Source organism: Trachurus trachurus, assembly GCF_905171665.1.
Source record: "Trachurus trachurus genome assembly, chromosome: 9".
NCBI classification, from domain to species: Eukaryota; Metazoa; Chordata; class Actinopteri; order Carangiformes; family Carangidae; genus Trachurus; species Trachurus trachurus.
The window spans coordinates 33,439,460-33,453,552 of record NC_139895.1 but is presented as its reverse complement, the minus strand read 5'-3'; the positions used below and the strand labels follow the sequence as shown (position 1 = coordinate 33,453,552).

At 42.1% G+C, this 14,093-nt stretch overlaps 1 protein-coding gene across 1 annotated transcript in view; it reads right to left on the bottom strand.

Moving 5' to 3' along the window:
- Window positions 1–14,093, bottom strand: part of loxl2b (lysyl oxidase-like 2b) — a 77,610-nt gene that overhangs the window by 40,563 nt on the left and 22,954 nt on the right. The window contains exon 4 of the mRNA XM_083979097.1: window positions 8,468–8,679. Coding sequence (XP_083835223.1) covers window positions 8,468–8,679 — 212 coding nt within the window. The remainder of the gene's footprint in view (window positions 1–8,467; window positions 8,680–14,093) is intronic.

Here is a 14,093-nt window from a genome sequence, read left to right as displayed (position 1 = left end):
TACATAGTTTTTATTTTGTTTGTTTGCGTGTTTTTCCCATTTCTACAATTTTCTTTCATGTTTGATGCCACTGCCTATGTGCCTTAAATGGATAGTTCAACATTTTGGCAAATTGGCCCATTGCCATAATCCCTATATTTTTGGGAGTAGGTTTGTTACCTTTAATTGTCGATGCAAGCTGGTTTTAGAACAGCGGAGCAGAGCGGCAAGCTGCTCAGAGCTAATTACACAATCCAACATCTCCAAAACGCTCTCATGGACAAGTTGTGACCTGCACATTCACCACGCTATGAGATAATAACAGAACGTTACGAGACAGAGTTGTTTTCGAGGCAAATGCAGAGACTGCTTGCCGAAAAACTGCCCCCGACAGGAACAACCATCAGCGGTTTTGAATGAATTTACCTTGAAAACAACTCTGTCTCGCAACATTCCGTTATTATCTCATAGCGTGGTGAATGTTGGATTGTGTATTTGATGAGTTTGATGAGGGAAACCACAAAATCCCATGAGCCTCCGTAGTGTAGCCCTGAGCAGCTTGTGGCTTGGCTCCACTGTTCTAAAAACAGCTTGCACCGACAATTAAAGGTAACGAACCTACTCCTAAAACCATAGCGATTATGGCAATGGGCTAATTTGCCAAAATGTTGAACTATCCCTTTAAGGCACATAGACAGCGGCATCAAATATGAAAGAAAAGTGTAGAAATGGGAAAAACACACAATAAACAAAAGAAAAACGTATGTAGAAAAAATATTACCAACTAGATGATGATGATTTGTGCAGCCACAAGGTACAGTAGTATGTTTTACAGTGCAAATAGACATGTGTGTTGTGTTCAAATGGGCCAATTTGCCAAAATGTTGAACTATCCCTTTAAATTGACCCTGAGGATATATACAGTATATTTTTTTGAATTGAATTGAATTGAAATGAATTGAGAGAGAAACAGTTTATTTAACAGCCTTACAAATAGCCAGTTGGTGTTCTGGCGCAAGCAGCGGCTGGTAAAGGGTTAAAAATATACTATATGCTACTTCAGGTCAGGGCCCTGATGAGCTGACTAAGACGTTTGAAGTTTTGAGTGTCGGGTTGAGGTTGGAAACGTAACCCACCCACCACACGGTCAGATGTGAGGCTTGACATCCGTCCTCAGAGTCCACACATCAGGTGAAATGTTTAGTTTCAGTGAAGTGACGTGAGACTTCCTCACAAGACAGGGCCAGACAGGGAACTGACCCAAGGCCCCAGACATCTGAGCCCCGGAGCTCCACAGAAGCTCCAGGTGTGCAGCGGAGGTGCACGAAAAATAAAACTAATTGCAAATTTGGCTTGATGAAATGAAATGAAAACAGTGTCAAATGTAATATTAACGGCATAATGTGAGGCCTGACGTCTCAGAGCAGTTGTTGCCTTCTCTCTTGTGACTTTTTTTTTGGAATTCAAGTTTTTATTGAACTTTTTAAGGCTCGGTACATGGCAAACATAGAGTATTTCTCCATACAAAACAAGTAGTTGTTATTAAATTATAAAATTATAACCGTGACAGACATATTTTGTCTCTCAAAGGGTACACAACAATATCAACTAGACATGTAACATATCTATACACACCCGTACATCATAAATCATAAAGACTTGTTTCTGGTGTATACAGTATTGTCAAATACCCCTAGGGAAGTACGACAAAACAAAACAAGAAAAGCAAAATATTAAATCCTAGTGGGGGTCATCATTTATCTTTATGTAATTCCAGAACCTGTCCCAAGGGGTCACCCCCTCCCCCCTATCATCACTTAATCTGCTGAGCATACATTCATATGATGCAGTTGCAGTCATTGTACTGACCCATTCTTTCAACTGCGGAATATCTGGTGCCTTCCAATGCCTTAAAATGACTCGGCAAGCTGTTGCTGTGCCTACTGAAATTACAGAAAAGTCACATTTACTAATACTGGGTAACTGAGATTTATCTCCCAATAAACAAAGCTCTGGGCTCAAGGAGATTTCTGCTCCGAGCCAGTTGCTCAGTATATTTAGAATCTGAGTCCAAAAGGGTCTGATTAACACACATTCCCACATACAGTGTATAAGGGTTCCAGTTACCTGTTTACATTTCCAGCACAAATCATTATCCAGTATCTTCATCCTATACAGTCTAGATGGTGTGTAGTAGTATCTCTGTAGTACATTATATTGTGTGAGTTTACCCCTTGCCTCTCTCACATATTTACCACATTCAGCCACAATTCTTTCCCATCTATCATCTCTAATCTCTACACCCAGATCTCTCTGCCAAGTCAACCTTAACTGGTTAGAGTCGTTACCAAGAGAAGAGTTAGCAATTTTGTAAAATTGTGAGGCTTTTCGTTTTCCAAGTGGGAGTTTCATATAATCTATCACCACATTATCAGTAATATTGTATGGTTTTGATGAGATACAACTTCTTATTTGCAAGAATTTCCAAAAGTTATCTTTTCCCGTCAACTTAAATTTCTGCAACAGTTTATCATATGACGAAAACACCCCATCTACAAACAAATCATTAATGGTACTTAAACCTTTAGAGTGCCATTGTTTCCAAAACACAGGTTTCTTCCCAATACAGACATCAGGATTATGCCACAATGATGAATACCTTTGAAGAGTGTGTTTAAGTCTAAACATTTTATGTACCTTGCTCCAAACATCCTTTGAATGTAGAAGTACTGGGTTTGTAATGTTAGACCTTTTCTGTGATAACACCTCTATTGGTTGGAAAGGCAAGCATATCTCCTTTTCTACCTCCATCCAGGCTGCTTTATCCTCTGCGGCTGGCCAATACCTTGCTATTTTGGCCATCTCAAAAGCTAAATGATACAATCTGAGATCTGGGAGGCCCAGCCCCCCCTTCTCTTTATGTGTACATAACTTTCTCAGTTTAAGTCGTGATCTTTTCCCTCCCCACAGAAAATGTTTTATTACATCATCCAGTTGTCTGAAAGTGGTGGATGGTATGTTTAATGGTAACATCATTGCCACATAACTAAACTGTGGGGCAGTAATCATTTTTATAACATTAATTTTTCCCCACAATGTCAGTTTTAGTTTTCCCCACTTATCAAGGTTTGTTTTTATCTTTTGAAGTAAGGGGTTTAAGTTAAGTGCCACTATTTTGTCTATATCCTCAGAAAGTTTGATGCCAAGATACTTCATTCCCTGTCGTACCCACCTAAAATTAAACTTCTCTACCATAGATGAAGTGCATGTCTTGGAGAGAGGCATTGCCTCAGATTTGCTCCAGTTGATGGAGTATCCCGAAAATCTTGAAAAGGCTTTTATGGTGTTCATCAAATGTGGTAGGGAAGTTAAAGGCTCAGATACAACTGCTAAAATATCATCAGCGTATAATAACAATTTATGTTCATTGTCTCCTCCCCTTACTCCTCTTATTCCAGGGTGTGCTCTAACAGACACCGCCAGAACCTCTAAAAAGATGATAAACAATAGTGGGCTCAATGAACATCCCTGTCGAGTACCACGGGTTAGATTAAAGAAGGGGGAGGTTATTCCATTTGTCATCACTGCTGCTTTAGGTTCTTTATACAGCATCTTTATCCATTTAATAAAGTTAGTGTTGAAGCCAAAATGAGATAGGGTGGAGAACAGAAACTGCCACTCCACCCTATCAAAAGCCTTCTCTGCGTCCAAAGAAATAGCAGTTATCGGAGTGTTTTGAGATTGACTCAGCCACATCAAGTGTAGCAGGAGTCTGACATTATCAGTAGAAGTTCTATTTTTCATGAAACCAACCTGGTTTGGGTGGATGATACTCGGTAAAACCAGTTGCAAACGTGTTGCTAAAATTTTTGTAAGAATCTTACAGTCAAGGTTGAGCAGACTTATAGGTCTAAAATTGGAGGGATCTGCTGCATCTCTGCCTGCTTTAGGGATTAATGAAATTACCGCTTCATTAAAAGTTGGAGCTACACGACCCTTATCAAACATCTCCTGATATACCCTCTGTAATACTGGCACAACAGTATCTACAAAAGCTTTATAATATTCTACTGGGAGTCCGTCATAACCCGGCGACTTCCCATTTTTCATTGAGGAAATTGCCGCTCTTATTTCGCCCTCAGTTATGGGTAATTCCAATCCGGCTGCCTCCTGGGGTGGGAGCTTGGGTATGTCTATATTAAGGAGAAACTGTTCTATGTCTTCTTGTGAAGCATTTGGAGATATGGAGGATGTGTACAACTTCTCATAATATTGTTGAAATATTCTATTTATATCTGTAGCAGCAAAAAATTGTACATCCCCCTGCTTTATAACTGGTATAGTATTAGCACAGAATTTTTCCTTTAACTGTCTTGCTAATAATTTCCCCATTTTTTCTCCACCTTCATAAAAGTTTGTTTTCAATCTATAAAGTGCATACTCTGCTTTTTTATTATAGATCTCATGTAAAGAGTATTTAAGCTTACAGAGTTCTTGAAATTTCCCATTAGAAAAGTGTTTCGACAGATCTAATTCCTTATCTTTTATCTTCTTTTCTAAATCCTTAATTTTGGTGAGATTCTCTTTTTTCTTTTTAGCGGCTTGTGCTATGAATTTTCCCCTTACATAAGCCTTTGAGGCTTCCCACACAGTAGTTATTTCTTCAGTACTACCAATGTTGATTTCAAAAAAGGCTTTTAAGTCCTCTTCTATTGTCTTTCTAAAAGTTGAGTCCAACATTAAACCAGTATTTAGTCTCCATCTACCTCTCCTTTCAGTCTTTAGACTGGCCTTGATAAGCAGCTCAACAGGAGCATGATCTGTAAGAGTGATTGTCTTTATGTCACAGCCAGCCACATTGTCTGCCAGGGAAGTACTTATTAGAAAAAAATCTATTCTGGAATAAGTTTTATGGCAGTGGGAAAAGAAAGTAAAATCATTTGCATTTGGGTTTGTCAACCTCCATATATCTATTAGTCCCACGTCTCTTTTTAACATATGTAAGGCCTCTCTCTCCTTGGTCATGAGAGGAGGTCTGAATAAACTCCTATCCAGTACTGGATCCATAACTTCATTAAAATCCCCAGCTAGAACAATTTCACCTTCAGTATCTCCTAGTATTTTATTCACATTGTGGAAAAAATTGGGATCTCCCTTAGTAGGTGCATATATGTTGCATAATACAAGGGGCACTCCCTCTACCATTGCTTCAACACAGATAATCCTTCCCTCTGCATCCTTAGTTTGTTTTCGCAAGATGAAACTTATGTTTTTGTGAACCAAAATCAAGACCCCATTACGTTTGCTTGAAAATGAGCTATGGAAAATATAACCCACCCATCCCACTTTAAATTTCTCTGCTTCTAAACCTTGCATGTGGGTTTCCTGTATTAGAACAATATCTGCTTGATTATTTTTCAAAAATGATAGTATCTTCCTCCTTTTAATAGGACTACTGCAACCATTTATGTTCCAAGAAATAAACTTAACTGGTCTGCTTGTCATGACATTGTTTCCTTACTAGATTAAAGAAAAATAATAATGATGATAATATCAATAGAAAATAAAAATAAAAAACAAAACAAAAAGGAGAAGGAGGATGGATAATTACTCTATGCCATAAATGTCTAACCACAACCATTTGTAGTGGAGAATGTTATCATTTTTGATTCCATATGGTCACTTATTGCTCTGTACCTGCCTGTTTTTGAACACATATGACTAAACAACCATGTAACAATGCAAACTGAACTTGCACATAAACATGAAACAAAAAGTGTCCGGCTGCTATAACGCAACCAGTGTCCGAGTGCTGACCGCTCCTCGCTGTTGAAAAAAGGAAGAAAGAAAAAAAAGAGTAACGCGCATAAGGTCCGTGGGATTAACGCCGCTCCCATGGTAACCGTCCCGTGTCAAGAGAAGGCCCTCTCTGACCTGCACATGTGTATAGTAATGAGTCCATTCAGTTCAGTACAAAACGCATCATCCAACATTGGGTGTAAACCGTAGCTCACCTCACTCCGTCCATCTCAATCCACATCTCCTCCATCATTACTCATTAATGATCTTCTCCGCAGCTTCGACAGTGTTGCACTTCACGTTTTTTCCCCTCCATTTGAAGTACAGCGTTGCGGGGAAAGCCAGCGTGTATCTGATGTTGAGCTCATATAGTTTGCGCTTCACCGGTGTAAACGCTTTCCTCTTCTGCGCCAGCTCCCTGGACATATCTGGGAATACAGAAAGGCGACAGTTTTCCCAAACAAATCCTCGCTTTTCCTTGGCTACATTGATCACCTTGTCCCTCGCAGATTGCCTCAAAAAGCGGATCAACACTGGCCTCGGAGGCTGATCTGCATTTGGCATCGGTGCCAGTTGCCTGTGCGCCCTCTCGATCTCCATCTCTCCGTCAGTTTCAATCCCGAGCCCCTCCGCGAGAATCTTTTGAACACATTCAGGCAGCGTCCCATTCGTGCCGAAGGTCTCCTTAAGTCCCACCAACCTCACGTTATTTCGCCTGCTATGGTTTTCCAGGACTTGCACTCTATTCCACAGGTCCTCCATCTTTTTATCATTGCTCCCCTTGTCGTTCAGCAGCAGCTCCGAGGTATCCTCCAGGTGTGCAATACGCACCTCGGCCTCGCCCAGCCTCTCCTGCATGGCCGTTACCGTGTTATTCAGCTCCGTCGTTGTTTGTTTAATTGCCGAAACGTCGGTTGCGACGGTCAGCAGTGTGTCATTCATCTTTGAAATTTGCGTAAGCAGCTTTCCAAAACTCCCGGTCATGGGGGGGTCAGCAGCGGCAGCGTGGTCGTCCTCATGCATCGGTGTTTGCCGGGTGGGCATGCGAGAAGAATTCTCGAAGTATTTCGATGTCGTCATATCTTCGAAGCCTTTTCTTTACCGACAGTATTTCGTTTCCGTCAATTAAAGAACGTGGAGTGAGTGTTTAATTACCTGAAAATGTGCGTTTTACACTATCAACTCAAAGTATTAGCATGTGCAGGACGGGAGCTCCTCTAACGCGCGGCCATCTTGGATGCTGCACCCACGTGACTCTCTCTTGTGACTTTTGAGATGTTCCAGACCTTTTCAGTCACAACTGGTGTTAATAAGCTGAAGGGAGACAAACTTGCAGTGCTTTAATTCAAGGAGTCACAAACCAAAAAGCTTTACTGAACGTCCCAGTTTGAAGAACAGTGATTTATAGTTGGTTTAGATTAACTATAGGTGCATATTTTTAGAGAGGCACACTCCGGAATTTTCATATAAAGCCGCGTTTCACTACGTGGTACCAGCTCGACCCGACTCGACCCGACTCTGTGACACTTCTAGGAGATCGTTTCCATCACAGGATAGTACTGCCTTTAGAGTAGCTATTCGTCATAGCGACGGCGCTTAATAAAATAAAACAAAATTTAATATAGACTTATGTGTTCATTTTAAAACATGTATTTATTGAAATGTGACCATATGTACAAAGCCCCGAGGCAGCGCTGCTCTTCTGTCCAGCTCACATCTGAAGCTTCACTTTACAAACTAATGTGGCTGATACAATTGTAAAAAACTCTCTGACCAATCAGTGGTCCGCAGTGTTTACACATCACATTTTAGTACCTATTCACCCATTTTGGAACCTCGGCCGAGCAGGTACTAAAGAAATAATGGAAACAAAAAGGCCGTGTGGAGTCGTGTCGAGCCGGTACCATGTAGTGGGAACGCGGCATATGAATCAGTTTACTCTGAGATCCAGCTCTGGGTTCTGAGACTCCGTCCTTCTAGATACTTAGCACTGAGAGAAAACCTCAACCTGTCATTCTGCCATCTGTTTCTCACAAGTGGCTCAGCTTTATGGAGGTGCAATACTAAATTCCTTTGAATAAAATTGTGTAACTGATGCTTTAGAAAACATGAGGGAATGTAGCATGTAAGTATATAGTGCTGACTAACAGAGTATTTGGGATACATACTGTATCTTTTACAAGAGCGTTTTATAAGAGACTTTAGAAGTCAGTAGCCTATGCTGGGTTGTTGCTGACTTGCTGAAAAAGCAAATAATAAAAATAAGATCCTGGAACCACGGGGTGATGGAGTTTCCTCTGTGTTCACACTTAAATATTAGAAGAATCAAGCCTCTGTTCAAGGTGGTGTAGAAAATAAATGGTATCTCTGGAAACACTGACAGTTCTATCGATGTCAGATACCTCCTCATTCTAAAGCCCTTTGCTGTGTGAGTGTTTCTTAACCTGGTCAACACCAGACCACAGGAACAATTACATTTTGGTATTTATGTCAGGCACAGGGAGAGTGGCTATAACATGACATTACCAATTTGTGGCTGTAGCAAATAATCCATCTGCCCAGAGCCAGATTACATCATTATCCAACAATACACCCACGTTCATTTGGAGACCAGTGCACCACCTAACCCCAACCTTTCCTCGCTGTCACCCAGGACCGCACGTTATTGTTACCACAGTGGAAAACTCACTTGTAGACTCTGGCGTTGTACTTCCTCTCCCCGGGGAAGCCGAACATGCCGCAGATGACTCTGCTGTTGAACTGGGTCCACTCGGCGTTGCAGATCTGCTTCCATTTACCGCCATCCTTGACCTCCACGTAGCCCTCCGTCACCGGGATCCGCTTACGGTACGACGACAGGATCGGCCGTATGCGCACGTCTTCCACTTGGATGTCCAGGCTCTGTGGACGACATTATGGAGAAACGTGCTCAGAGTGACACAAAAACTGATCTGGGCTGTGAGCAGGGCTGTTGCTAGGAATTCTGGGCCCCCTGAAAGAATTCTAAAGTGGGCCCCTACCCCTGACTCTTTTTTTCTTAGACTACGAATGTAATTACATTTTTTATTTTGTCTACTTTGTTTTGATGCTAATGCAGCATTACTGTATTAGTCAGGGTCTTATGCAGAATAAATCAGTCATACAAAGATTAGACTACTGGGGTTTTTTGCCCCTAGAATTATCATCACCTTTCTCCCCTATCCACCTTTTTCCGAGCTTCAAAAACGTAAGCCTGTTTTGCCGGTTTTGCTCTTCCGGTGTTTATGTTTCCATGGTTTCGGTAGTCGCGGTAAATGCATGGATTTTTTTTTTTTCAATGAAAATCTGTAAAGCGCATTGATCATCACACCAGCTTTTAACAGTGGATATCACACAAATTGACATCTGTGTTAAAAGCCAGTGTTAATAGATCCATGCGTTTACCGCAACTATGACAACGGCTGAAAACCATGGAAACGTAAACGTACAATTCCACCAAACCGGCAAAACCGGCTTCCGGGTTTGACCATAGATGACGTTCGGAAACTTGTGGAACCACGGCCCTGGCTGTGAGGCCTGGCAAGGAAGGAGGCTTGTTTCTCTCTCTGACATATTGTCATATAGAAACTATGTGGTTGTCTTTTTGTCTAATTGCCAAATAAATACAGTGTTTATTTGCCTTGGTCCATTCATATGCAGTAAATGAGTGTATGCTTATTCAGAAAACACTATATCACTTCTATAACCTTCATTTCCTGGTTAGACAGACCTCTGAAATCCAACGTGATGTAGACATGCTACACTTCACATCTGTCAAGTGCTTCCTGTGTTACATAACAAGCAATCAAAGACATTTAACCCCCCGTGTCCCGACCGTGAGCACAGCTGCTCTGCTCCCTGCACACCGCTTGTAAATCTTATCCAGATTGCTCAAACATTTTTACAGTGAAATCACCTTATTAATGGTAAACACCATGACAGACTGCTCCGCAACTGTTTTTAAAAGCCAAAGGGTATTCGGAAGGGTTTCCATGGTAATGTGTGCAACACACGTTTTAGTGTCTTGCTGCAAAGAGGTCAATAAAGCAAAGAAAAATGCACAGAAACAGCAGTGTGAGCAGGAGATAATTAAAACGCTGAGTTTTCTTTCCGAACGCCTCCGGTCTACCTCATCAACCACAGACAGGACTCCTCCACGCTACCGAGACAGAACACAAGTTAGTTTCTGTCTTTGACTTCAAAGTTGTCACTTTCATGCACCGCCGGGGTAAATTATGAGACATGGATTACACGAATGATGTCATCCTTAAGCCAAGGTTTTTCCGCTGTGCACAGGACAGTAGCTCTGGGCCGCACTATGAAGCGTGGCCGTCAGTCGAGCTGCAGAGGCTGGGTGCGACCTCACAGCAGGCAGGTCCTGACCAGTCTGTTGCATAGAGATTGGTCACTATCCATTGAGAAATGTTTACTTTCTGGTAGGCAGAAACTCTGTTGTTGTTTAAAACTACTCAATCTGCCTTTACCCAATCCTTAAAGGGATGGTTCACCCAAAATTTAAATTTCACTCATTATCTACTCACCCTCATGCCGAAAAAAATTAAATAAGTCTATTTTTCAAGCTTGTTTTGTATCGGAAGCTTCTCGAAGCTCCTCTTCCCGGTTCGTCAAATTTGGACAAACTGGGAAGAGGACAGACCCTGGTTCGTCCAAATTTGACAAACCGGGAAGAGGAGCTTCCGCTACAAACAAGCTTGAAATATAGATTTAACCTATTTAATTTCTTTCAGGACAATTTCGCATTTCGGGGCTTGAATACAAGACGGACATTACATACGAGCAGCATGGAGGTATTTGGATGTTTTTTGGTGTGTCTTTTTGTTACGAAGACAATAGGTATCCATTTGCAACCGTTATATGGACATGCACTGCTACGCCGAGACCCCCTTTAACTGAAATTTCAATTTTGGGTGAACTATCCCTTTAAGGTAGAGTCTGGAGTTTTGTTTGTTGCAGTTTGTAAACAAAACATTCAAACTGGGCCCCTCCTCTCAGGCTCAACTGTGTGGCCTCCTGCCCCAGACAGCAACAGTTGCCAGGGCCGCAAAGGAAATACAGTCTGAGAGAAGCGCTGGAGCCGTGGACCGATCGCCGACCGTCACCAACAACGGGAGCCTCCAGTGTTATGCTGTAATAAGTAGGAGGGCCGTTGTGGTAAACTGGGAGACACTGCAGACACAGCCACCACCACAGAAGCTGACTAGACTAGAAGCGATATGATGACGGATTTCATTTGTATAAGTCTAGCGTTTAATTTTGGGCAAAAAACTCCAGACTCTACCTTTAATGTTTGGTCATGATGTATATGATCATGTGCTGGAACCGGCCGAAAAGCAATGAAGCTGCTGCAGTGCCGTTAACAACGACCACCCGCCCACTTGAATGATGCAAATGTACGAATACACAGGATGGAACTTTGTCAACATTGCTCTTATTCAGGCAATAATTCTTGGATGCCACAATGGAACGAATGGTTTCGCAAACATCCTAAGTAGGACACATAGAAGGGCTGGCTTCCAGTAGCATACACAGTTCAATTCAAGATCCTTTTACTCTCACCTTCAAAGCCTTACATGGTCAGGCTCCGCTTTATGTGACTGAACTCTTACACCCCCACTCATCAGTTCACTCCCTCAGGTCCAACACACAAAATCCTCTGTCGCACCTACCTGAAGACTCGTGGCGATTGGGCGTTCCCAAACTTTGGAACATTCTTCCTGCGTCCCTATGTTGCTTTCTTTGATACTTTCAGGAAGCAACTTAAATCACTTCTGTTTGGGCTGCATTTGGGTAACCTTTTACGTAATTACTTGCTCTACTTACTCTCTGTATAGGTTATATTGTTATTTTATGTGTCTGTTCTTCGTCTCTTGAATCACCTTTTAAATTCTCTTGTGAAGCCCTATGTGACATTTGACTGTTAAAAGTGCTATAGACTAAATAAACTTTATGATTATCATTATTATTATTATATTATCCATATCTGCAGTCATTTACTGAACTACAACTTCTATCTGTGCATAACCTCAGCGTCATTGTTCTCAGCCACTCTGTTTTCTGATTGGCCGGTAGATTCTCTGCAGGGGTGGAAAAGCCATGAAAGCGTTTCAATCCCAGGCGGAGTACTGAGGGCAGATGGGCAGAGCCAGGCTGGGATTAAGTGGTTTATGGCTGTGCAATGAATGAAGCTCTGCAAACTTGGTGACACTCACACCAATGGCTGAAAACAATCAGTAAACAGTGGAATGGTGCTGATACGGAAAAGTGTAAACTGGAACGCCTAAACACATATAGAAGGTAGACGGTAGAAGAGTACATGAGATGAACACAGAAGTTTTACAAACAGATCCCTCTCTTAGTCTCCAGTAGCTCTAACTCCAAAGTGGCACATGCGGTCTGTGGCCATGTTAGCTACCAGGAACACAGTAGAGGCTTGGTGCAGCTGTCCTGCTCGGAGGCTGCAGTGCATGCCCGTGTCATCATGGCTCGGCTAAAGCAGAACAACCTGGGCTGGTGGGAAAAACCAGGTCAAAGACAGAGTGTAGGACAGGAAATTGAATACAGAACCATGTCATTGTACTCTTCCAGTAACAGAGAGAACCATGTGATATGCAACAGGCTTGCAGAATCCAGAATTTCTCACTGACATGGTCTTTAAACCCTATAACACATGATTCTCTGATTGGTCCAGCTCCACTGGTGCTCTAGCTATAGGAAACACCTGAATGGTAATCCAATAATGTACTTGCCCCACTGATGTCATCTCATCTTCACCACTCTATACAGTTTTGCACATAATATGCTTCATTAAATACATGTCAGACCAGATACTAAATAGCCTACATTTAAAAGGGTTAGGGTTACCACCACTGCTACATGCATCACATTCAAAAAAGAAAGAAAGAAAGAAAGAAAGAAAGAAAGAAAGAAAGAAAGAAAGAAAGAAAGAAAGAAAGAAAGAAAGAAATGAAATGAAATACGATTTCAGCTGTCATGTTAACATGGAGTGTTAGTATAGAGCCTTTTGTCACATGGACCATGTTAAGGTGGGCCCCTGTCTGGGCCTCTCAACTACTCATCTCCTAGAAACCTGTGGTGCACATGCCAAAGTGTTTCTGTTCTGTAAATATGAATGAGATGTTATCATCAGCCAACTGGAGGCACATGGTGGATTTTAGTGTCTGTGTTCAAATTAGGAACATTAATTAACTTTGCATATTTATTTTCAACTTTGATCAAGAATGACTGTTTTACCACCATGCATGAGGAGGCATCTGAGCAAAACTCAGTATGCTGTAAAAAAAAAAGCACAAAAAAAAAAGCAGAGCCTTTCCCCTCAGACTTTTTTGCATGGATTAAATAAACATTTTCCTCTCCCATAGTCCGAACCCACATTCTTGTGCTACGTGACAGTGCAGGCTGAGGGGAGGGAGCAGAGTCTGGCTGTGGGGTTGGGGGGTGGGGGGGTGGGGGGTGTTGCTTTGCTCAACAGATGGACTGGTATAAACTCCTCTCCCACACTGCCAAGAAGAACCTAGACATCAAATAATGAGAAAGGAGGGTTTCCTAAATTGGCATTTGCCTCCAGAGACGGACAGATGCTGCCAGAGTGAAAACTACGAATCTTCAGTCTCTCTGCTATTTTCTCTCCCACAGATAACCACATTAATCACTGTGGTTAGAGGCAACACGGTCTGGGCTGCAGAGGATATAAAACTGTATACAGGGTGAAATCATGGAACATGATAATGACTGGAAATGTGGGGATGGTGACCTTGTCTGGGTTTACTGGATATATAGTACATGACTCAGTCAGAAGAGCAAATAAATGCAGACCAGCTAAACATTCGACCAAACAGGAAGCTGGGATGTCGACACACTGTGTGCAACACGATCGTGCTCAAATATCAAGATATAAAGAACTATGCAAGTCCGCTCACTTTTCCACTGTTTTGGTTAGCCTTCACTGCTCTCGCCCATGTGCATTTGTTTACAACGAAGCCGGCGAAAAATCAATAAATGGAGCGGTGGATAACGTTACATACCATACGATGTTACCACGTGTGTGTTTGTGTAGTCTTAACCGCCATAAACAAAAGATTACGGGTTACGGAGCGTGTTTGTGTAGCGGGGCGCAGAGACGAGAGCTGGGACACCGGGGCGGCGACAGAGTAACTACACTGATGTTGCAAGGTTGGTTTTCAGCCGTGAGACGCCAGGTGGAAGACAGAGAGCCTCCGTTCTCACTCGTATAAGTCATGTAGTTAACTATCACTATT